The following is a 27,108-nucleotide window of genomic DNA, read 5'->3' on the forward strand; positions in this document are numbered from 1 at the left end:
AGCTGTTGGAAAGAAGTAGCATCCATTTTTTAAAACAACAAGACAAATCCATATATGACCTCTTATTATTACTTTCTTTTAAACCTTTTTTCTTTTGAAGAAACACAGGAAAAACTGTGTTAAACTACAACAGATTCAACTCTTGGCTGATCAGAAGCTATCTGAAGTTAGCATTTTCCTTTGAAACAGTATTAGAGAAAGTTGAGCTTTAAGACCCAACATAATGACTGCCTCCAGGCTGTGCTTGAAGCACCAATTTGCAGTTGTCTTATCATTAGAGACAATGTGCTGACAGGCCTCTCCACCTCTTGACCTTGCTGTGGCTTCTATCTTGTCTCAGAGCTATGCAGATCTAAAGTACAAGTGACATGCTGTATTACAAGCACAGATGGACAGAAATCTGCCCATTCCACTGAAATAGACTGCCTCATTCCTTTACAGTTGTCAATGATGAAATGTTATGAATTGCTGAAGCAGAGAGTATTCAGCCCATCAAAACACCATCTCAACCTCCCAATACCTTTGTTAAAATGGATCATGGCTTAGTCACTTTTCAAAATCACCTGCTCAAAATAGAACAGGTAATTATAATTCTTCTTTCTCCTTTAGGGGAACTACCTAACTGCAGGATGTTACCAACTCGTTATCAGCTTCCTCTGTTTTTCAGAAGTACAGAATTTACGTAGTGAGAGCAGAAGGCAATCCTTCATTTTATAAGAAAATAAAAAGAGGTTTAGGGGTGTTAAGACACACAGACAAGAAACCTGAAGTTTTTGAAATAAGCTGGCAGACTTGTCTGTCTTGGGTTTGTTATAAAGCTTTCTAAACCTAAAAAGTAAAATTGAACCAAGTTCTTGAAGTGTCACTGCATTGCTGCAAGGACTCTGAAAGGCAAAGGCAGTCCTCTTCCTTCCAGAACTTATGGGGCAGCATTAAATTATTTTGTCAATTTTCTCTGCTACTGCTGCCCAGAAAACCCAATAACTGCAGTGGCAGAGATAAAGTATGATACTGGAGAATGGAAGAAAGTGGAGAAGAAATAAAATGGGAAATTAGTTTCACATCTTTCTTAAGCTGAACAAAAATGTCAACAACTCCTTTTCCTAGCATGTAAAAATTAAGCAGGAATGCCTCTTTCTTCCATTTCAATGTGCCCAAGAAGAATATACAAAGTTATGTCAGTTTTGAAAGTCCAGATAGAAAGAAGAATGTAAAAAGGAAAAACAAGTTAGACCTGGGGATATCTATTTTTCATAAGCTGACCATGAACTGAGCTCAGTTATGCATCACCTCCTGTGGTAACTCTATGTATTAACCACCTCCAGTTAATGGGGACTGCACCAACAAATCACTTGCACAAAACCCCTGTATACCCAGCATATCTCTTTATGCTTGAAAAAATGAACTAGCAAAAAACCCTAAAAGCATTGACATTTTTAGAACTTGACAGGATGGAAAATATTTTTTAAATTTTTATTTATAATGTCCCAAGGTAAGAAATGACTACTGGCATTCATTCCCTCCCTGGCCTGGCCCTAGACCCAGGCAGGGTAAAAACACTTTCAGAATTGGGAAGACAACCAACTGGAGAGCACTGGGACACAGACACCACTCCTCTGCTGCCTGAACTCTGCAGTCTTCTCTCATCAGCTGCCAGTGGTCTGGGACAGACAGAAATTCTGCTCTCAGAAGTGACAGAAGAGCAGGAAACTTGTCTCTGACACCCTGGGAGCTTCAAAGGAGAAAGTCAACAGGGACAGAGGAAGGACATTGCAATGCCTGCACTTGACAGAGGCCAAAGTCCCCTGGAACAGCCTGGTTTGTCACACAGCTCTGAAAATGAGATGCACCACCGTTACCAAATCAACCTCTCTTTCCCCATCCATTTTATAGAATAAAGGATAAATGGGGTATCTTCATTTTAAGGCATATCTCCTTTTAGAGGGTCAAGTCTCTTTGGAGACCAAAACAAAAAATCAAAGACAAAAGGCATGAGAATCAAACTGGTTAAAAGCATCTTTTTATAGCATTCTTTAAAAGAAAGCTGTAATTTTTCAATTGATATAAAAGGTAGGGCAAAATTTTAAGCATGAGACCACAATGAAATGTGAAGGTTCTGAAAAACTGTTTAATTAATTTATATAAAATATATTCCAAAAATGCTTTTTGGACCGCTACATATGAAAAACTACAATATGTGGAAAATAAGGCATAGATATACACATTATAGTCATCTACATTTACACAATAGAAAAAATAGCAAATGACAAACTGTTTTAAGTCTCAAACAAAGCTTTAATTTAATTTTTTTAAAAAATGTATTTTCATGAATTATATTTAAATAAAAGATCATGCAGCATTATAGGCTAACAAGACATGGAGGAATACAGTCATTTACCTCTGGGCCTTCTGTGATACCATCTGTTTAAACCCATTCACTAAACACTGCAGTGGCTCCAGAGCAGCACTTTTACTCTATGTGCACATAACAATGTTCAGAAAGGACACCCTGCTGTAACATGTGATGAAATAAGTCAAAGCTAAATTTGCAGCTTGCAAAGTGGGGTGTTCACTGGCTGCAAATGTGTTCTGATATCAGTATTAGTGAAAATTTAGTATTAGTGAAAATTTAACCATGTACTCTGCTTATCCCTGTGTCTTTACATATAACTTAATCCTAGCTTCAATTATCTTAGGTTTTCCTTTTTTTTTTTTTTTTTTTTTGTTTGGTTTTTTGGTTTTTTTTTTTATGATTCTGAGAATTCAGTTGTTGAGAGATCTTTTTTGTGACAGAAGCTGAGGGAATTTCTACAGTAGCATATTTTCCTGGTCTTTCCATACAGCAAAGAAGGATTAAAACAGGGAAATAAAGAGAGAGGAGTGGAAAGCTTAGATGACAATATTCCTTCTTCTTGTAGACTAAAATAAATTCTGAGGTATTCTGAAGAGTAATAAAAATTTCAGAACCTGCTACATAAGTCATCAGGATCATAAAGGCCAAACAGTGGTCTGAGACAGCCAGGTAAGCACAGAAATTTTGAAGATATAGCAGCAGAAGAGCTTCTCAGCTGAAATTTCCCATGGATAAATTATTTCTTGTGACAAAACCTTTTTTGCCTTTTTTTTTTTTTTTTAACTTCAGAAATCCCATACAGTACCTCCAGTACCTCACTACTGACCAAGACAATTGGAAAGAGGTGAAAGATGTCTCTGACAACAGATTTTCCTTTTTATCCCTCCCTAAAAATTCAGGCTCCCAAAGTGATATGGCAGTGGTGAATGTTGTTCGCACTTTAGCCCTATTCTGACTAGACTTTAAATACCATTTCTTTCTATGTGTCTAGTGGAGATACGTCTTCCTTTGACATGCACCAGACTGACTGACAAGCCCAAGTTTCAGCCCCAGCTCTTGGAATTCTAATTGACAATGATTGTTTTTGTTGCTCCCTGCCATGGTCCCGTTAATTAATCTTGTTGCAAAATGAAAACAACTTAATTCTTCATAAGGATGTACAAGAAAAGCACTTTAACCATCAAATAAAAAAATTTAATCATTAAAAATTTACTCTGATTCTGATGTACACTCTCTGTACTTCTCATCTGCAGTAGGATTTGAAAACAAAAGATTGTTTTTCTGGTACTCAGTTTGGAACCTTCAGAAAAAGTACAGCAACAAATCACATCTTTAAATGAATCACCAAAGCACCATTGATTCTACTGACTGGAATCTCATCCACAAGATTGATGGTGAGACAATACATGCTTCAAAGTGAGCCTGAGCCATCTAGCTTTGTCTCCCTTTGCATTTCTAGTTTGTAATTTTGTTTTAAAACTCCAGAAGGCCATAAAGAATGCTAGGGATCAGCAATAAACAACAGAACAGATTAACAATAAAACCTGACAGTGAAGGTAAGACTAGAGTCATGTTTAAACTGTGACAACTAGGGCAGCCAGACAGTGTCTTAAGGTAATATCACACATAGATTATACTTAAGATAAGGAACATTTGTTTGCTGAGGGGCTGTGCTCATGGGGAGGCTATGATGGAAATCTGATCATAGTATAAGTCCATTTGTAAAAGTGAAAGAGTATCAGAATAAACTTTTTTTCCTTTTCCTATTTTTTTGCATTTTCCTATTATTTTAATTTTTTTTTAAACATGAACCTACTGATATTAAATGAAATTACCATGTACAGCTCCAGAGATTACAGGACTGAGTAGAAACAAAACTTCAAAAAGCCAGATGTGTTCTTCAGGGTCAGGCTAAAGAACAGCATCTGAGTCTCTTCTACTCCATCAGAGCTGCAGACACAGTGATCCATTTTTTCCTCCCCTACCAAGTACCACTCATTATGGCAGTAAACCAGCTTCTAGGGGAAACAAAACTGTAATGTGGATGGAGTGGAGCTTCACTAAAATGTATCATAAAGTTTAGCAAAATGCATTGAATCAATTCAGAATTTCAGTGTGCTACATTTATCTCCCCATTAAGAAGCTGCTGAAAAGTACCTGACTGCAATATGCATAAACTCAGAAAAGGCAGTAACACCATGCCTTCTGCATTCACCAGGAGAATGTCCTCATTCCAAATAAGGAATAAAACACGTGGTAGATTTTAAGAATAAAGCCCAAGTCTCCAGTTATGGTAAAGGACTTATTTCCTCAGCCTCTTGATGCTAGAAACTTGATGTTAGGTTTTAGAAATTAACCCAAGTGGAGAGGGAAGATGACAGAAAGGAAGAAAGAAGTATGCTTCTTTGAGAACACAGTCAAACAACAGTTATTAATACTCTATGAAACTATCACTATCAAACTGTCTATTAACTTTTAGTACATAGATCCCTTCTGCCATCTTCATAGGCCACAGTGACAAGTTCATAGGCCAAGTTCATGCCATTGAACTGAGGATGCTGTGAGGAAAACTGACAGAATAAATGTGAGTTTGTGTGCTGCAGGTTTACTCTGCAGCAAGTACAGAGCAGAGAAACCAGAACTTCTTGAGCTGAGTTGAGTAAATTTTTACCCCTGTGAGTAATTCTCTAGCCACATTCCATCATGCTACCAGTTCACAAAAGAGCCACCCCTCCAGGAGAGAAACCCAGGACCTAAGACTGATCCCCTGAAGATGTGTGGTGGGATTGAAGGTGGAAGCCTGCTGCTGTCAGCACAGGAGTGCCCAGGAGCAGCTGCTGTAAAGAAGAGGTGCACCACTGCCACCAGTAGATCCCAGTGGTGTCTGGCAGGCATGCTCTGGGCAAGAATTTGCCTCAGCTTCCTCAGGTGGCCAGACACAAGACTGAAAGGATGTGGCATGGATTACATGAGAGACGGATATCACATTTCCCAAACAAGGACAGCTTTCATTAGGGCCAGCAGCAGGACACTTGGAAGTCTTTAAATGCACCTACAAAGGCAAGGCATACAGTGAAGTAAGTTTAAGCACCTGCAGATTTGGGAGCATTTTCAGACCACAAGTCTGGTTTACATAGTATTAAAAAAAAAAAAAAAAAAAAAAAAAAAATCCCTATTTTAAAAATCCAAGTCTTGTACTGAAAGCAGTCCTGTTCCCCAAAAATCCTAGATTTGTCCCAGGGCAATTTCTCAGAAACGAATGATATGTGGAATTACAATTTTAAATATAACACATCAAAATCTACTGTAAAGGGGATGAATCAGGATTACCTTCTATGACAGAATATAAATAAATAACTTGATAATATCAATCATAAGAGTGATTATAAGCACATAAAAATGCATATAGGTATGTGACTCACCCCCCATAACATTCATGTAAAACATACATTCCTCTTAATGGAAGTAGACTTAAGAAAGAGTTAATTTTTCTCTGCTTTAAGGGCTTGGGCACATGACTCCACATCAACTGAGCCTTGATAGACTTAATGTAACACAGAATGAAATGCATTAGCCCACGTTTCTCTAAAATGTCACAAGGGTAATAGCATGAAAACCTGATGCTCAGCAGCTAATTAACCCCCAATTAGTCAACCCTGCCCCTGAATATTGCTGATGCAGCCACATCAGTAAAACACAAATGGAATCGAATACTATCATAAAATTTTTACACTAACAAGTAGAAGTAAAGAGCAGGATGTGGACTAATCTTTGCAAACAAAATTAAATTATCTCTCAACAGAGCGCAGAAAGGGAAAGACCCCTCAAAGTTAACATAAATGAAACATTTTAATATGATTAGAGGACACGCCAAATAAAATTTAATAGCTTGCTACATGATTCCTAGTAAGAAGCACTCTCAGAAGAAAAAGGTCAAATAGTTTGTATTCATTACTATTATTCTCCCATTTCTCCATAGCTTACAATTTTCCAATCATACACATATGCTATAGAGTTGCTGACTTTGAAGCACTGGAGAGGAAATGTTATTTTCAAATCTACTTTCTGACAAACACCTTTCAGCTTCATATTTCAGAAGCACTCTGAGAAAGTAAAATGAAATTATAATGGTTCTGGGGACTTCATATCAAACAGGTCAGGTAGCTGAATGATTCAGGTCATGACTATCTCTTAAAAACACCCTCCCAAACTCAGAATTTTTTTTGATTACACATCTATTGGCAAGCTAGATAAGGTAGGTAAGAAAAAAAAATAGTGATGTTGAATGAATATCACTCAGAAATGAACAGCTCTATATATGGTGACACAACAAATTTCAACTAAAAAAATAACTCTTCTTGATTTTATATATATATATATATTTATATTTATTTATTTTTTTTTACCTGATAGGTGCACCTTTGGCCTGTGCAGGTCTCAAGAGTACAGTTATTGTAGTAGCAGTTTCATTGAGAGATGCATCAACTCCTTCATAGTCTGGTAAAGTGGGAGCTGATTAACGTTGAGCAGGAAGGAAAAGAACAAGAAACGAATCAGTGAATACATTTTGAACTTTTATGAGGTTGTTGCTGTTTAGAATACAGAGCAAAGCCACAATCTTTATCAGTCATGTGAGTATTTTTAAACAGTTTTTCCAGTTAGGCACAATCATTTATTATGGCATGAATGGGACCTAATGAACAATTGATAACTCTATCCCCAACCATTTCTTATCAAATCATGACACCTCTCAACTTGAAACAATTTTATTCTAGAAAGACAGAAATAGAGGGAGGCTATGACTGACAAGAAACCCTAAATGACAAAAAAACCCACATTTTGGCCTCAATTTTTCTGCCCTGCAAATAACTACAGTCACCATGTCAAAGATCCAGCTTCTACCATCCTCCTCCAACACTGTAAGGACCTTTCATATTTCCTCTCAGACATCATGGGAAACAATACTAATGCAAACCAGTGTGCAGGGAAATTGGACTTCTATAAATGTGCATTTGTGGACTAGAACTGGATCAGGGAATCTATTCCCATGCCCATTCCTATCAATGGACGGCCAAGCTGCTCATTAATCAGCTTCAAAACCACTATGAAAGAACAAAATCAAAGTCAAAACCAGAAGCAGTTCAGGAACTGAGTCACTACTGGACTGTCAGACTGTCACACCTTCATGGCAGCAATATTACACATCTTGTGGGTGGGATGGCTGGTGTTGGTCATCACTTCAACCACCCAGAATGGAGAATGTTCTCATTAATTTAATCTGCTGCCTGTTACAGTCCTCACTGGTAATACTGTTGCTGACTTCAGCCCTACTGCAAGGAAAGAAACAGGATTTTCTGTGAACTAGAAAACAATAGATTTCTAATAATTACTAATTCTTCATAAGTTTGAAAACTATCTACATGTTTGTGGGTTTTTTAAAATATGTGGCTGTATCACTATAAAGTCATTAATGAAACCTGTATATTTCAAAATGAACTTTCACAAAAAGATGTTTCCTAGCAGGACATCAATCATTTAAGTCAAAATAGTTTTACAATATTATATCAATAGATAAAAGAGCTCCGAAAGATTAAAAACCTTGTTTCATTAGTCCTAGATCCTAGATGAATGCAAAACCTGCTCTTATTTCAGGAAAAAATATTTTATAGAATCAATGTTCATTTAATGTTAATTTTAAAATTACTGCTTACACCGTGGTCTCTGGAATCATAGTAACCACTTGTAAGCTTATTTAAAAGGAATAATTTCACCCCTCATTGAACTAAAGTCAGCATTTTCTGAAACATGCATTGCTCCATATAAGGTACCAGTCATGCAGAGTTGAATTAGACAACAGCTCAGCGCAAAGCAAGATAGAGAGAACAGCAGGCTGAAGTTCCAAAACAAAGAGTGTGTGTCACAGCCTGCCTTTGAGCTTTCCTAGCATTAACCATGTCTTGCCAACTAAAAAGATACATACTCTGCCTAGAAAGTTGTGCTATACTGGAAACTGGAAAAAAATCCTAAAATTTCTGTGTGGAAAAAGAGGACATATCTGAAGAAGCCTGAATTCACTGTAGTCCTAAATAATCCAAACACGTTGAGGAACTTTTTTCTCAAAATACTGAACTATCAGACATGCTAGCAAGATATAAATCTTCTCATTCCCTTCTACAAAGAGGTTAGAAGATAAGTATGCAAATACTACACCACCATCATACCTGAAAATTTATGAACTAGATTTGTTGTGAAGAAACACAAGGACCCTTAAAACAACCTGAGTAAAATATCAGACTTCAAAACAATCTAATAGCTACATAAACAGAACAGAACACATTATTTGGGGTTTTTTGGTGCATTGGTTGGGTTGTTTTGAAGAGACCGGGGTGCTAGTGTTTGTGTACTGGGATAGAATTCCATAAACTGTTCCAGTTAGCCATGACAACTACAGCATTTCATTTGCTACATAATTCAGGGAGCTCTGCCTTGAATTTTCTCTCCTTTTGATTTATGTGTGCATTTTCATGTACTGTGAGGAGACTACGTGAACAGTTTCCCACAAAAATCATAGGTGCACTCCATTATTAACTTCTTTTTACAGGACAATCTGAGTTTCATTGTGACAGATAATGAGGAAAATAGCCTGCTTTGTGCTGTTTAAATTTGTAAATGACTGACTTCTTTGATCTCTGCCAAGCTCTGAAGTCACCATGTCACAAAATCAAGTTTCTCTGAATATAGCATTCACTTACCTTCTGCTATCAACTGCATAAGCCACTATCTTATTTTTTGAGAATAACATTGAAATTTAAGAAAGTAAAAATACCCAAGCATTTTGTTTGACATTACTGTTTTACTGTTCTCTAGCGTTTACAGTGCATTATTAAGACAAATAATGTCAAAGTAGGTGCACTGCAATAAATGAATAAAGGCACAAGAAAGCAGACCTATATGAATCTGGCAAAAGAAATCCACACATTGTCCCAACTGCCCTGACCCTGTTACAGCTGTGTGCTGCTAAGTGGTGTCACCTTCAGTAAGTCAGTAACTTTCTGCACCTCACTTTACTAACCTGCAAAACAGATGCAGTTCTTAGTGACCTATGGAGTGTTGAAAGGCTTAATTATTTAAGGTTTACACAGCACTTCAAAATCTTTGGATGAATGTACTAGATTGCACAAAAAAAACAGTTCACAACTACAGCTGAGCAATTTTCACCTCATGCAAGGAGTTATCCCTGAACGTATGCTACCCTGTGGTGAATGCACCCAGAAACATTTTCAGTAACAAAATTTCTTAACATGGTAGGATTTTTTGTGGCGGTCTTCTTGAGCATTTCACAATTTCTCAAGTCATACAAAAATATCCAAAAGACAATTCCCCCCTCCCTTTCCCTGTTTTTCCTTTTTGCTGCTGTTTGTTTTTACCTGAGATGTTGGTTGTTACATTGATCGTAGTTGCTGGTCCAAACCCTTTGATGGTGCTTGCACGTATGAAGAACTGGTAAGTAGTGCCAGGGTGCAGGTGAGAGAAGATGTGATGTGTGCTGTTCCACAGCTTGGATACTGTTTGTGGAGGTCCTGCCACAGGAACTGCGGGATCAAATGACTGGATACTGCTATAGCTCACCTGGGGAAACAATTATATTCACAATTCTTAAAGGGTTTGGCACAAGAGATTTACCTTACCTTGGCTGCAAAGTAAACAATAGACATGTGCTCACCTAGCTACCTGTTTATCTTGGGGATACCACAGAATCACAGAACCATTTAGGTTGGAAAAGATACCTATGATCATTGATTCCAAACATTAACCCAACAATGCCAAGTCCAGTACTAAACCAATGAGGATTTCATGTGTACTATTGAAGAGTTTGCCTTACTTGAAAGGCTATGCAAGCACCCTTCATTGTTACTGTTAGATGACAGTCCCTTGTTGGTTATAAAATCACCATCAAACACTTTGATCTTCACAATTTGCTTTCTCTGTAGCTGCTCTTTCAGAGCTAATGTCACTATATTGTTAATCCACTGCCTTTTGCGTCTGTTTCCAATTAAAAACTAAGGCAGCATTTATCTGATTTAATCCCATTCATCCACTGCTTTTACATAGTTCATGTGTGGAAAATTTCACTATTACATTCCACTGAGGGGAAGTGAGCAAATGGCTGAGTGGGGTTGAGCTGCCCACCTTGTTTAACCCACACTATTTAGTAAACTTTGTCTGCATGAATTAATTAATTAAATAAATAAATAAATAGATTTTAAGGGGTTTTGTTTGGTTTGTTGGTTTGCCTTCCTACAATTCACTAATACACAAAGTTATATCTTCTGTTCTTTTAAAAGATGAGTGCTGTAACATGTGGGTTTTGTTGCTCAAATCAGGTTGTTACCTACTAACCTCCTGTGGAAGTCCCCACACAGCTCATAAATTAAATATAAACTTTAAACAGAATTTATACAGAGGTTTTCTTAAAGGGTGATATCTAAAAATCTAACAAAGCTAAAAAAACATTGCTCCAAATTTAATAACCATCTTACATTTCATGTAACCTCTTCCAATAAAGAAAAATTTTCAGATCATGGCTGTCATGGCTTTGGAATGGTGTATAGACACAATAAAAGATTTTTAAGGCATTTGACAGGGGTGGACAGTCATATACACCACAATTACAAATTTTGAGTATCTAATCACTACGGAAAATTGTGTGTTTAGTAAATAAAAGGAGCATATTATTGAATAGCTGTGTAGAGAGCATAGATAACCACTGTCAGCCATCTCTCTTGATGCACCTCTCTAGCCCCATCCTATGCTTGTTAGGTGTTTAATGATTACCTCATACTGAGTAATGATGCCATTTGGATCCACAGGTTCCTTCCAGTTGAGGAAGATCTTATCTTCAAAAGGAGTTCCTTTCACTGATTTGGCAGGTATAGGGCCTGGCACTACAAACAAAATGGAAGTTTTAAAAATAGGAAATTCAGGAGACAGAAAAACTAAAGAGATGACAGAACAGCCTATTAAAACCAAAAGTGAGCATGGGTCTATTTTTATTAATATTCATTTGCATGCAAAAGGCAATGGTAGAATGTGTGAAAAAGCACTTCAAAGTGTGTTTTGTCATTTGCAGTGCAGAGAGAGCATGAAGTTGAAACATTAAAGTTATCCCCACATACGGTTTTCAAACTCCATGCAAAGTCAAATTGTCTCGTAGTATAGCCAGGGGAAACAGTTCAAGCTAGATTATAACTTCAGGGAACATCACTGAACTCTGTAATAAGCATATCTTAGGACAAGGACTACATGGTTCTAAAATTCTTTTAAAGGGAAAAAATCAAAGGCAAGGACAAGCTTCTGTTATACAGCTTCTTCCAAAGGAGAGAAATTCTTACAAAATAGTTCTCAATCACATCTTCTTATGATTTGTTGTTTTAAAGGAAATCCTCATTTAAAAGAAAGGGCTGAACATGGGGAAACACATCAAGTCAGCTGCCCTTTCTTTCAGCCTTTGACCTCCTCATGTGCAGATGGATCAAGACTGCTTACTCCAAATCTTTCCAATAAGAGATGTTTTCAAAGCTTTGAACTGAACAACACTAAGATGACCCTATTTTCTTATTTTAAACTGAACCAATATCCCTGGTGTAATAACAAGTCTGAAATGTCACCTCATGCCTCTTTATCCAAGTGATTCACAGCACCTGGTAATCCCATCAACACTGGGCAAAAGCACTTAGTTATCTCCCATTACACCTTACAAGATATTTTTCCCTACACATACAATTCCTTTTTATCACAGCAGCTCCTGAGATTTGGACACACACATGCTGAAAGAAGGAGGTGAGCATAGTGACCACCTGGAGAAACTCTGAACCCACTGAAATACCTTCCTCCCTCAAAGAGACAAGGTTGTTCTAATTTGCAGTCTTTCAATCTAAAATGTTATTTCTATTTAACATATTGACATATATTTCTGTCTCCTTCTAAGCCCATTTTCTTCAATGCAACTTTCAGTGAACCTTATGCATGACACTCCTCGGATATTCAATTATCAAAGCAGACTGAAGTTTTACAAAGAGCAAAAAAAAAATTAAAATCCACTGGATCAAAGGAAGCACCAGATGCTGTTCTAGCAGGAAAGAGTGAGTAGTCTCTCCCATCAGTGAAATTTATTTCAGTCTACATGAAAACTATAAATGATGATCTAACCCTTGGTACAAACAACATAACTTGGCACATTAATGATAAATTCAAATAGTCAAAAAAGCCCAGAGGTAAATAGGTGAGAGCTTCACAGAACATGTTCATCTCACTGTCATAAGCAGACTTAGGAGAAGTTAACTAAAATCACAGGCTGGTGCTTTTCTTCAGTGTCCCAGGACAGACCAGGCAGTGGATGAAGGCTGACATGCAGTGACAGCCCCTCTGTGCTGTTTGTGTCATTGAGAGCCTTTCTGCAGGCAACACTTCATTTTTCATGGGAATGCCCTGCAGTATTTCCTTACATCTCAAAAGAGGTATGAATGTACCCTGATGCACATGACATTTTCCTTGGAAGATGCATGCCCAATTTTTTGTGTGTGCATGTATATCTGTGTTTGGGAAAGAACACGGGTATGCACCAGGGCATGTACACGGTGTATGAAATTTGACATTAAACCACATTAAAGCATGTGAAGTAAAAAGAAAACAGACATGATTGCTCAAAAACATGCAAAATACTTTTTGTGTGGTGCTTTAAAAAAGAAATGTTTCAAATTCAGTTGAAACTGGGTGCAGGGCTCTACATTTTACGGTTGCATAAATCCACCTACACCTTTGGTTTAAACATCAGGGTGGAAGAAGCCCCTAGGCTCATCTCATTCCATGGCTCTTTTCTTCTCCTGCAATACAGAATTTGATGCTTCAGGCAGCAGTAGCAATGTTAAAGTGACTGGAATTACGTGATCCCAGTTAGTTTCATGCTTCTCTTCCCCCTGCTATGGGAAGGGTACAAGAACAGAAGCTAACACAGCAACGAGGAGCTTGCTTGGAATCTCAGTTCAAAAAGGTCAGAAAGAAAAAGAGAGCAAGCATCTCGAGAAAGAGAACAGAGATTCCCACAAACCTCATCTACCCGCCACTAATTCATAAAAATGAATGTTGGGATTAACTTAAATAATTTGAGAACTCAACTGGAAATAAAACAAAGAAACAAATAAAAGTTCAAGTGTCCAAAAAAAGGAACATAAATTAATATTAGTTTGAAAGATACATTTTGATAGTCTGAAGTTATTTTTTACTTTCCATTTTCCAGTTCTGCCACAGTAAAAATGTCTTTTAATTGCACTGTTTAGCAAAAGGGTAAAGGGAGTGAGGAAAAAAGAAAGCAGGAGTAAGAGAATTTGCTTAAAGAACAGAATATCTTCAGGTTAGTCAAAACAATTCCTTAGCATCCTCATTTGGTCTTTTATGTCTTTGTTATTAGGTCAGTATTTGTTGCAAACAGAAATTTTAGAAAGGCCAAAATTAGTAAAAAAAAAAAATCCCTAAACAACAAAAAAACCCCACCAAAAAACCCCCCACAAAACAAAACAAAAAACAAAAAAAAAACCCACAAAAAACCCCAAAAAACCAAACCAAAACAAAAAAACCCAAAAAACAAAACAAAACAAAAACCCAAACCAAAACAAACAAAAAAAAAACCCCAAAAAAAACCCACCACACCAAGAAAAGAACAACAGCAAGGTAACCTGTTGGTAACAGTACCCTGAAGACTCAGACTGGATTTCGCCATGTAGGCAGTCATTGCTGTTTATTCCCTGTGGCTCCCAGCAAGACTCTAATGATTTCAGAAATACCTTAAACTTCACCTTTCCTAAACAGTGTTAAGAGCCTTCCCTTTTGTACTTGATTGACCTTGGCTGGATGCCAAGAGCCCTCCAAGCTGCTTTCTCAGTCCCCTTCCCAGCAGGACAGAAGAGAGAAAATAAGATGGAAAACAATTAGTGGGCTGAGATAAAGCAGACTACTAAGAGGGGGGAAAACAACCCAAAAAAGCAAAAGTTTGCACGTGCATAAGCATAGGGGAAAATTTAACTTCTACTTCCCATCACTGAGCAGTGTTCAGCCACTTCTGAGGAAGCAGGGCTTCAGCATGTGCAGTGGTTGCTCCAGAAGGCAAAAATTGTAAAATAAAGAATTCCCTCCCATTTCTTCTCCCTCCCTTAGCTTTTACATCTGAGCTGATGTCATGTGGCATGGCCGAGCCCTTTGGTTCCCCTGGGTCAGCTGGCCTGGCTGTGCCCCTCTCCCAGCCTCTTGCTGGGGGAATGTCAAGGTGCAGCACTGATGCAGCCAGCCCTGCCCAGCAGTACCAGAACACTGCTGGTTATCAGCACCTTTCTGGGTACCAGTGCAGAGCACAGCACTGTGAGGGCTGCTGAGGGAAAATGAGCTTCATCTCAGCCAGACCCAATACACCTTTGTATGATATTTAACAAGGGCTTGGGTCAAAACTAGCCAGGTAAATGTCATCCTTGTGTTGATAATAGCTTTCAGAAACTCCTCAACAACAGCAGGAAATGCTTTCTTCAGGCTTGTGTGAGCATTTCCAGAAACTCCATCACTCACCACAACATATTTTTGCTGACTTCTCAGCTCTCATTCTTTTTGTACATGAGCTCTCACGCTTTCCCTTGGACTTACAGACAGTTTACACTTAAATCAAAACACACAAGACTATTACAAGTGTGTTAAGCTGAACTATGTTACTTAACATAATCGTCTGAATAATTCAAAAAGTATAAGTAGCTGCTAGAGGAGAACAACTCAGACCTTTTGGCTTCTGCACCCACTCTTGTAAAAGATTCTGGGCTGCTGACCTTGTGAAGTGTGACCCTTCCATCTCTCAGTGACAGCAAACACACTTTCTTTCCCATGCATTATTCTATGGTAAACTTCCAACAAGTCAGAATTTACACTTATCTGAAGAAGTGAAATAATTCAGGTGGGTTTAGCTATATGGATAACAGAAGAGATTTTGAATTTGAACAAAACAAAATAAAAACCAAACCAAAAAAAGTATACAGATATAAAATGCACATATATAAAAGTAAGATAAAACAAATTCAAAGAGAATCTCAGCAAGGTTTTACAGTGCAAACAACACAAGCTCTTCTTTCATTATTTACATGCATCTCCAGAGCTCTTTTAATAAAACTATATATTCATATAGTGAATAGCTGATAATCTTTTCTTCTACATGCATGTGGGACAATGGACTTTATAAATATCTGACATTACATTAATTCATTTTAGACCAATATATTTGCATTAAATTATGTCACAGTCACAAATAAATTGTTATTCACAAACAGTGTCACTTAAATGTTGTTCTATACAGACTTAACAGGAAATTTATAGTACTATACATTACTTCTGGAAAAACAATGTATTACCTGACACCAACCACTATAAAAATGAATTTATATTGCTTTAGTTTTGCTGCTACAAAATAATGAAAGTGCATGTAAAGAGAGTATTTTTATTATTATTATACAGCATGAAAGCTATGCACTCACAGTATTACTGTGCTCTGTGGTAAAAGTTATGTGCAGAAATATGTAGGGTTATATTGGGAAAAATTTCTTTGTTGTAATCAAAAAGGGCAGCATTATCAGCAGCAAACTTACAGCCTTTCTCTCAGAGCAGATGCTCATTTTCAGGAGATGGTGACAATTAATCTCTCCTACTGTTCAAATGTTACCAGAAACTAAAATGGTCCCCCTTTCCACTGGCTTTTTCTGAGGGATTTGCCATTTTTACTTTACCCTATACTAGACTTGGAGACTAAGTTTTAAAGAGAAGTAAATTTTATGTATTAAAAATGAAAAAACAAATCCAGAACTGCTCTTACTGGTCTTTACCATAAGAGCATTTACAGAAAAGGTGGTGACAAAAATTACTTTTTTGAAATCCCTCAAGTTAGACTATTTGCAGTAAAGAACAAAATACTATTGAACGTTATTGGGAAAAAAACTGACTTTAAATTGACAGTGGTATACATGCTCCACTTAACATTTCTTTTCCAGCCTCAGTGTCATAATTTAGCCCTAGCCAGCAATTAAGTTCCACCCAGCTAGTTAATTCCCCCTCAGCAGCTGGATGGGGCAGAAAAAAATGAAAAAAATAAAAAGAACAGCAATGATAAAAGAATTCGAATATATGTAACAAATTCTGTGCATTGCAATTGTTCAGGACTCACAGACTGCTGCCCAGCTGTTTTCCCATCTGTGAACCCTGGCCAGGTTTCTGCCCAGTTTACAAACTGAGCATGATGTTCCGTGGTATGGAATGTCTCTCGGGCCTGTTTGGGTCACTGTGCTGGCTGCATCCCCTCCCAGGCTCTTGTGCCCCTCCAGCCTTCTCGCTGGCAGGACATGAGAAACTGAAAAGTCCTCAACGTAGTATAAACACTACTTAGGAACAACTAAAATATCAGTGTTTTATCAACATCATTCTCATCCTAAAACCAAACCTCAGCACTGTATCAGCTACTAGAAAGAAAATCAACTTTATCCCAGCTGAAGTCAGTATGACATTTAGACAGTATGCAAAGTATTTCACTCCTCCTCTTTTTTTTGTCCTCTAATTATAACATTTCCTCTTCCTCTTCTGTTCCCCAGAGTGGCAAGCCTGCTGGAATTTTTCCAAGAGCATGACTAATGATTGGACAGTTGGTGTCTTAACCCTGCATCATAGCTCTCAATATCTCTGTATGGAGAAGAATTATCCACAGCCTCTGAAAGATCAGGGGACCTCATTTGTGTCCAATGAGCACATGCTTTGCCCCAGACCAAAGTTCTCTTATACTTTAAGCCCTCAGATGGATAATTCTCCTATTCCAAGTGATCCTTTTCAATTAACTGTTTGCCTACTGTTAGATGACACAGTCCCTTACTGGTTATAAAATCACCATCAAACACTTTGACCTTCACAATTTGCTTTCTCTGTAGCTGCTCTCTCAGGGCTAGTGTCACTACTCCTGTTAATCCACTGCCTTTTGCATCTGTTTCCAATTAAAAATTAAGGAAGCATTTATCTGCTTTAATCCCATTCATCCATCAAACATCCATCCTGTTTTACAAAGGGTCCCTCAGAGTTGGCAGCACTCTGGTCAACAGGCAGCTCCAAGAACATGTGCACGCTGCTGATTCATGCCAAGTGATAAATTCACTGCTGGTTCTTGTACTTTGTCTCAAAGTGCCAAACACTGTCTTTGCCCAGCATGTATGCTGCCCCAGGTTGCATGAGCCCTCCTCTACTTCCTGTATCAAATTCTTCAAATGGTGTTCATCTTCTGTACAAGCCAGGAAAAGCAGTGAGTCCCTGTTGTAGCACAGATAATGCCAAGTGCCTGTGTACTTTCTTCCAAACCTAAGTAGCTGCGTGGTTTCTCCCCAAAGAGAAAGATGTGTTTCACTTTTAAAACATGCACAAATCTCCCTGTTGTCATCATCTTTCTGCAAAACTTGTTTAACAGTGTTTCATTCAGGAGTTTTATTTTTACATGGAATACAACTTCCTGGAAGTATTAAAACATACTTTAAAGATTAATTCCATCTTCCCATGTTAAATAGAAATACTGAAACTACCAAGTATTCAGATCTAGCTCTGGTCAAAAGAACAACTCTTCTCAGACTGTCATGGTATCCCTGGGCTTTGCTATCTTCCAGATATTGAATTACAAGCTATTAAAATTTTTCTAATTTGTCAGCCATGGCTCCAAAGATCTGAGGCACAGCTTTTGAATCTTAACTCATTCTTCTACTAATTGTTTCTTGAATTTATTCTGTTCCAGATATCATATGCATCTGAGTTTCCACTCAGCATTCTGACAGATCTGATCATTTCTCAAAGACCCCCAGCCCAGCTGCACAGGCTTACATAATGTGAGCCTTTGTGAAAGACAGCCATAGATCTATCTCACAAAAGAGCCTCATAAAAGTCCAAAGTCCTCTGCTTTTAGGAAATCGTAGAAGTTCAGAAAAGTGTAAAGATCCTGCAGAACAGAGGAATTGACATGAAATATGTAGTGAGACAAAGGGAAAGGTAAAAATGTAACAACAACAACTGCAGAGACAAAAGGGACAGCTTGGAAGCATGGGGAAGTATGATGAAAAACTGAAAATGAGGGCAAAATGGTAGAGGGGAAGAGAGACAGGAAAACATGGCACAGGCATCTCTAACTCCAAGAATGTATGAAGTTTTTGCTTCTTTAGCAGTACCTTGTGGAAAAAAAAAACAGCATTGGAAAGAATCCTACACTACAGAAAAGCTAACGAAAATTTAATTATCAGTTGTCATCTGGAGTTTTCAAAGTTTCCATTTATGAGAAGTATACAACATAAGAGCACAGTTTCAGATAATCACGTAATCAGGGGCTATTTCTAACTAATGTTATCTGCAAAAATGCAGAACAAGACTCTATTTCTTCTATATTCCTCCTCCAAAATGAATCACTGATAACGTCTCCATGATATAATTAAAATTATGGTTGCTCTACAAAACCTGCAAAAAACACGAAGACAATGCAGCTTCATCTGACCAACGTGAAACGTAGGGCACAGAATCATGTATAAAATTGGATATCTCATCTTCTTAGCCCAAGTCCTGCTTCAGGCTTCAAAGTGTCCTTGGAAATAGTTTCAGATACTTGATCACTCAGACTGGAACTACATTAGCATTGTACACATAAGCAGCCAGCTACAGGGTTTAGTTTACTATTGCTATGAGAGCCCAAGGAAAGTCTCAGGTGTGAACCTCTCAGTATTGTACATTGTCTGCAAGACCCGAGCTTTGAAGCCATGGCACAATGGACATAGACTGTCAATCAACCAGAAACACAAAATTAAAATCCCGATAGTTTCAGAGAGTAAAGCTCACAGGAAGCTATTTTCAGGTCACAAGCATTATTATCACCAGGACATCTAAATATAGGTACCTTTTAAAATGTATTAGTCCCTCTGTGAAAACAACATCTGCTTCAAACTATTTACCCTGGCAACTTCTGCTCACAGGGTGAGGCTTCTTCTACACTACACTCACTACTCGTGCCACCAAAGCTGACTTGAGTTCACTGACACCACACTGTCAGCTTGAGACCAAAACCTGCCTTATCTGCACCATCTTCCAAGAAAAATCCACAACAAAACCAGGAGACAAAGTATATAAACTCACTTGACTCTGCTCCTGACAAGTACTGACACAGTGACCATCTGCTATCTCCACACATCTAACAAGACAAAGGCCATTGGAAACCACAACCTTTCTTAAAAACCCAGCTAAGAAGGAAAAGAAATCCATTTTCTGTGGGCTTAACAACATCACTACTACTCTTCTTAACTTCAAGGAAAATAGCAACTATACATACTTATAATGTAAACACAAACATCATGAAATCATCATGAAATATGTTTAAAATTAACTTAAAAATTAATCCGAATTCCAGGAAATATGCTGGTTCTGTACTTGTCAATAAGTCTTCATATGATGCATCTATGTGTCTATAGTTTCCTACAGCTCCTCATATTCAACCTATTTAATAGATTTTTTCTCTTTTTATTGCAACAGTAAATATATTCTTCTTTTATTCCTCATAAAATTCAAAATATATGGAAAAACAGCACTACCAGACTCAGACTGTTATTTAAAGGTATATTTTCCATTCATTTATTTTGCAGGCAAGTCAACACACTACCTTTTTCAATTTTACATTTTTTTAAATCTACAGTCTTGTTACTCTAAGTATTATATTTTTGTTACCTATGGAAGTATCTATTTTCATTTTGCTGTTGTCAGTTTCATAAAATCTAAACATACAAAAAAGAAACTAAAACTGGTTTTTGTTGTCATGTTTAAAATATTATTAGGGAAAAATATCAATTTTTATTTTCATGTCTTTGATACCAATATTCATAGCCTAAGCTCTGAATATGTCACCATTAACATATCTACATCTATTGTTTATTTTTTCACAACTGAGGCAAATTCAACTGTCTTGTTGAAACTTTGTTGAAAGCATTTTAAAGAAGAATCACAGAATATCTGGAGTTGGACAGGACCCATATGGATCACTGAGTTCATTCCCAAGTTGTCGAAATAATACTTTAATTTGATAGGGGGCTTTCAAATAGCTAACAGATACTATATTCTGTGACCTGCAACATAAATTATTGCTCAAATATATTTGCTATAGACGTTTGAAATCCTGAATAGAATCTTTAAGCACTGAACTCAATATTTAAATACGATTTACAGAATTAACTTTCAAATACTACGCCTAATACTGTGAGGAAGTCTAACACCACCATGTGTTTCTCATCACCTGCATTAACACAGTTTTTGAAAGACTGGGAAGCCATCCCCCTTCTTCTGGAGAGAGACAGAGACAGAGACAGATCCAGTTTGACTTGTGCTGCACAGACAGTTTTAGCTGGGTGACAGCTATAATACCTTCATAGCTGCCATTTTTGGGCTAATTAATACATTAATAGAAGAGAACTTCTACCCTTTGCAATGTATATTGTAACACACAAAGTCATTTCCTTCCACCTGTCTAGACTGGACCTGGATGCAATTTCCATAAGAACATTTAACATACCATCTTCATCTGTCTGGATAATGGTCTCCTCGCTTTCCTTCCTCCCTTCTGGGTTGGTTAAGATCATCTTGAGGCTGACATTTGTGTAGGGAGGCAAGCGATCCACAACGTGCTGAGGAGCTTTGGGGTCCATGTCCAAGCAGTCTGCTTTGCTCTCGTTGTGCCCACAGAAGTAGTGGTAGCATATAGTGACATTGAAAGTATGGCAACGAGTGATGTTGTAACCCAGAGATTCCCAATCCACAGCGATGTGTCTGGCCTGGATCTCAGCAATCTTCAGTGTTTTCGGTGTTCTCATAGGCTCTAGAAAAAGGAGCAGAATGAAGAAAGCACAGTTAACATTCTTCATCCAGCACTGAACTACAGCTGGTATACAGTACATTCAGGAATGGGTGAGTAAAGGAAGCACCCAATAAGCAGGCAAGTATCACCTTTAGCATAAGTATCCTGGAGAAAAAAATACTCCTTAGTTTTTGGTTTTTTACTTCATTCCTCTTTGTCCTGTCTTTGCAGGCTTTAATCAGTGATGGAAACTTAGCATTAGTGAGAAAAAGAATAGTTAATTATCAGTGGAGCAATTCAAAACAATTCAGAATACAGGCAACAGATGCAAAAAGAGTGACCAAAAGGCCACCCAGCTGTCACTACTGGCTTCCCTTCTTGATTTGCCCCTTACCCTTTTTCATTTTTTACCTGTATAAATTAGATAATACATCATAATGGTAAAGAGTGAACATTTACCACGTTATGATTTATCACGCCACCAAGCAACGCCATATACTAATTACATCAATTACCTTACTAAACTAGCAGTTAAAAAATGATGCAGATATTAATTAGTGTTTATTATTTTAGTAATGAAGCTATTCATTCAAGCAAAACCCCTTGGAAACAGCACAAAAAAAGCTCTTTTGGATATTCCCATTTTATCCTGATTCCTTCAGAACCACAAAGCCATGGGGTTTCCATGCTCATTACTCTAAGCAGGTAATCTCTGACCTGCTCCCCACACACGCAGTCCACCAGCAGAGTACATGCTGCTCCCCAAGTGATCATCAATCTTTCACTGTCTCTCTAGTGCATTCATTCCTCATGCAAGAGTAACTTTTATCGTTGAACTTAATTAAACTGATTATACAATGAAAATCACTACCATGACTGCATATACTAGAGTTTCGTTGAAAATATACCCTGCTAATACACGCTTCCTCACTAGAGAAAATAAAGCCTGTTGTTGATACAGCTTCAGCCTTGTGTCCTTGCTGGTTTAAGGTCAAAACAGTCAAGATTGTTCAAGGAAGTGAAATATAGGATTTCTCTTCCTGAGCATCACCATTCTTTGTAACTTGCATTTATGAGTTCCAACGAGGTAAAAAACCAGCCAAAAGCACAGATGGTATATTGAAATAAGGAATTGTGAATCAGTGTAATCTATTCAGCATGCAGTTTGCCAGACAAACTGCAAACATTTAGTTTCAAACATCAAAACAACCGAATTCTAAATATAACATAAAGGTGTTCCTAGTAACATGATGAGTGCTAAGAATTAAAAATCACACCTATTTGTTGCCACGATCTATCCTTTCTTCATTTTGAACAAGCACAAACATTACCTTTGTCACTAACTACTGATTTATCATATAAACAGTGAAAAATGTAATTAAATAAGAAGACTTCCTGGGTAGTAGCTCTCTGAACAACCTGTGTACTGTAGCAGTAGAGATTTGAAACTGAAAGATAGCGTTGAAAAGGTTCTTGAGAGATAAGAGATTTGAAGAGAAGGAGAAAAACCAGGATTTTATAGAGGGAACAATGGCTGGTGCTTCAGCAAGTAGGGAGAGGTGTGAGGTGGTCATGGGAAAAAAAATGTAGCAACACAGTAGATCTACTGAAGGAGCTGGTAAGGGGCTTCAGACAGTCAGTATTCCCTTGATTACTGCAAGCATTTGGGGAAAAACTGAACACACTCAAGTGTCACGGAGAAAGAGAGAGAACTGTCAAGACAAATACATACATACATGTATTTCTTATTTATCTATGTATACATGAAATCAGCCCTTTTCTCATATGAATGACAATGCAAAACTTAGTTATACATAGTCTGATGTAGGGTTTAAGGCCTGAAAGAGTAAACATATCCTTCACCAAGGGAATGTGTTCTAAGCTAAGTTTTTCTTTTGAAATGGAATGATTTTTCTCATTTCACTAATCTCTCTGTTCTCCTACTCCAGTTTGTGCCCCTAACCACTCCCACTAGAGGTAGAATTCAAACCTGAACCCCAAATTTATTGGAATTAACACAACATAACACCCAGTGTCTGACCAGGATGTCTGAAACTATTAATGTTTGAAGACAACTAATTGGTAACAGAAAATGCACAACATTTTCATCCTGCATCTCTCATGACAAGACAAACTGCATTTACACTATGCTGCACAGCACTTTCAGGAGAGGAGAAAAAAATAAAAGCTTTGTTAATCTTAAAGAAAAATTATTTTACAATTCTATGCAAATTTTATACATGTGTCACAGCATAAGAGGAGATACTGAAAAGCATCTTTTATTCACCTGTCAAAAATAAAAGAATGAAAGACAGAGTGTGATCTCGCTTTCTCACAACTATTCCCTTCTTTGGCAGAAATTAAACTTCTGCAATATTGAGATGGTAATTAAAGTCTGCAGAGTCTCTCAACAGCTTTAGTAAACTCTGCCAACTGTCCCACTGCTCCTAAACTGATGCTTTAAAAACACAATTTTACTCTTTCTTCTGGGCAATGTTCATCTTGGGAATCTCTAGAGGTAAAGACCAATTGTTTTAAACTACCACACCACAAAGTCTCCATCTGTAACACCTCAGTAGAAAGCAATCTTCAAATAATTACTTTTCTCAGATAAAGCACTATTGAATTTTTGAGTAGGCTTCCCAAAGATCTCAACCACCTCATTAAGAATAGCTTTGATCTTGATGGGAGCAAATAGTGCTCATCTCCTTTTTTTTTTCTATTTCCCATCACAATTTAGAGTTTACGTTTCATTGAAACATTTCTTTAATCCTGCTGTGATTTTATTTCAATTTATGCACCCTTCTGCTTTCTTGATACTCTTTGAGTACTGCTAATCCAAATAATGCAATTCATATCTTGTCTTTTCAGGTTTTTTCCCATCTTTTCCTCTTTAAATCACATCTGGAACATTTATCCAAAATACATGGACTTTCAAACACAAGTTCCTCTTTGTTGAATTACCCATGTCAAATAGGCAGCCTATGACAAAGAGGGAAAAAATAAGATGATCTCAAAATACCTGCTCAATCCTTAATGTGTCCACTAGAGTGTCAATTATGATGGCAGTAGGCATTTAAAATTTTTCAAACATCAATTTACCAATTACCCCTGTGAGATATGTAAGTGCGTTTAAAACTTTTCTGTGACGAGAAAGAGGCACAAAAAGGGTTAATAGCATGTTCAAAGCTACAAACTGAATTACTGCCAGCACCACAAGAAAACTGAACCCAGCTCCCAGGTCACTGGTGGCCATCAGAAACCTAGCTGCAGCAATTCATAGAGCTCAATTACAATGTCTGTGCCAATGCTTACACCCAAATTCTAATACTCCAATCCTACATTAGTCCTTTTTTAAAAAGAAGTTTGATGGCATCTTTTAAAAGGTTTTCTTAGAACAAGTTTGAAAAAGCATAACAGTGCCCAGAAATTAATTGAGTATATGAACATAAGGACATTATTTGAAATACAATAACTTGGCTTATTCTTTTAGAAAGATTTCTTGATTGAAAGCTTTGAATTTGAATGAAACTGATTTTTTTGTTTGTTTTGCATTGAATCTTGTATTTAAATTTTAAATTTTTTGGGAGAAGATAATCATAATTTTTTTCAAGCCTTTTTCTCCATCAGAGAAAAGGCTGGAGGGAGTTCTTTTGTGGTGACAGCAGAAAGTATGCAGGACTTCTGTTGCTGCAGGAAATTCAATATCCTGTGACTGCATCAAGCTCTTAGATGTGAGCTCTTAGCTCTCCTGACTGGCAGAGGTAGATCTTTGAACAGAAACCCAGCAACAAAGCATATGGAGGGTTTGGTGGTGGTGGTGGCAGGGTTGACCTTTAGGTTCTCGTGAACAAGCGTAATGATGACAGGCTCCCTTCTGCCAGACCTTGCCTGCTCATGGACTGCTGCTGTAACCTCCACCCCATTTCCACCTCTGCTTATGGCCAGCTTCTCCCTCTGCCCTTTGCTTCTGACACCTGGCAATACTCACCTTTGTTATCTCCCTCCTCCTCACCCCTGCTTTGTGTCTTGGCACACAAATACTACCAAGTGCTCCCTGACTCAGATCTGTTATCCAGTCTGACTGGTTTTAGCTTCATTGAACCAATTTAAAACAGAGGCGTTGGGAGAATATCAAAACGACAGAAAAACCAGAATAGTAAGACATCCCTACATTTGTACAGATTACTAAGCCCTCAATCTTTATCCAGAAACCATGTAAAAGAATTACACGCATGTAGCTCTCAATCACGACATTTTCTGGATCAAGAAGATTTAACCCAACCTTATGGGATAAAATAAAGAACATTTTAGTAATTCTCCAGAGGTTAATAGAGGGATAGATGGCAAAAGAGACAGAACCTGTTGACCTCATACAACCTCTCAACTGCAGAATGATCTAATAAGACTCTTCAGATAAAAGATAAAATGAAATTCAATTCCTTTAGTGCTTGATAAGCAACACGTGATATGAAAGGTCAATATCAAGCCTCTTTGTAGAGATTATCTTCACTTACACAGAGATGAGAGTGAAAACAAAAACCTTCACAGCTGCAGAAGCAGCAAGATGGGAGTATGAATTTCCTCAGAACCTCTTTTTAATGATAATAGGTATTATCCACTGTCAATCAGAGACAAACAGTTGTCCTGAAAGCTGTGAAAAAATCCCATACAATGAGGCTAGCAAAGTGTGACATGTGCTCTGCTTTTGCTGCCTTTCCTCAGAAATCCTAAATTATTGACTGCAAGACAGTTTAAATTCCATGTACCTGGCAGAGGTGGGGGAATTAGATCTTCTGACAAGCAACCAGAATGCACATTTGTTCACGTGAAATAGAAAACAATTGGACAAATTTTGAAGCACAAACATTTCAGATAAAGATGGTGCTTCTCAAAAACCAGCATATCCTGTCTATACACTGTCTGTGCATTCAATTTTTTAATTGGTTGGCTTTTGAATCCTTCTTACCTCTTGAACTCTCTCTAGTCTGTCATTACACTGAGAAGCTGACTTCCAATTTCTTTTTTAACCACATTGACTGAAATTCATATAAATTTAAGAGCAACCCAGGCAGCCTTCATTGGTGACACTGGAGGTGAAAACTAACTGGACTTGGAAGGTGTGATAATGCACAAATTAGTGCATTTGAGGGAACTGCAGAGAGATGTGGGGCTTATAAAATAAAAACTCTCATGAACATTATTTAAAAAGTACAGGTAATAACCCCATAATTTAAAGCACACTGTTTCTCACCAAGGCTTCTTTAATTATCTTGCCTTTTGAAACAAAAAACTACACAGACAAAAATAAGTCCTTATATTTCTGCTAATATTCTCAGTCTGAATAGCCAGTGGAATTTCCCAGACTCTTTTTCTACAAGAACACGAGTCTCCTTATCCTGTGGCTTCTCCTGACCTTTCCAGGGTAACTCTTTCCTCGGCATGTGGGAAACAAAAGAGGATTATTCTAAGATGTCACCATGGTTGTTGCTCCTTTCTCAGTTCACAAAAGGTTCTACAAAAACAAAATGTTCCCAAAACTAAAAAAAAAAAAACAAAAAAACCCAAAAAAACCCCCAAAAAACCCCACCAAAACAACAACAACAAAAACCAACCAAACAAAAACAAATAAACAACAACAACAAAAACTACCAAAAAACCCCACAAAAAACCAAAACAAAAACAAAAAAACCCCAAACAAACAACAACAACAAAACTCTCAAACCAAGCCCCACCCCCTACCCCCCCCAAATAGTTATGGTCCTGTTGCTGTAAAGAATTACTCTGAAAGACCGCTGAGAAGCACAACCTACATACGAAGAGTTGCCAG

The 27,108-nt window shown here is 37.5% G+C and overlaps 1 protein-coding gene across 4 annotated transcripts in view; it reads right to left on the minus strand.

Moving 5' to 3' along the window:
- PTPRK (protein tyrosine phosphatase receptor type K) overlaps window positions 1-27,108 on the minus strand; it is a 386,603-nt gene that overhangs the window by 72,030 nt on the left and 287,465 nt on the right. For all 4 annotated transcript variants that reach the window (XM_063389974.1, XM_063389972.1, XM_063389970.1 and 1 more), the window contains exons 8-11: window positions 20,997-21,299; window positions 11,189-11,298; window positions 9,781-9,982; window positions 6,760-6,865 (exon numbers count right to left, since the gene is read on the minus strand). In XM_063389974.1, coding sequence (XP_063246044.1) covers window positions 6,760-6,865; window positions 9,781-9,982; window positions 11,189-11,298; window positions 20,997-21,299 — 721 coding nt within the window. The remainder of the gene's footprint in view (window positions 1-6,759; window positions 6,866-9,780; window positions 9,983-11,188; window positions 11,299-20,996; window positions 21,300-27,108) is intronic.

This window comes from Prinia subflava, chromosome 2 (assembly GCF_021018805.1).
Source record: "Prinia subflava isolate CZ2003 ecotype Zambia chromosome 2, Cam_Psub_1.2, whole genome shotgun sequence".
Taxonomy (NCBI): Eukaryota; Metazoa; Chordata; class Aves; order Passeriformes; family Cisticolidae; genus Prinia; species Prinia subflava.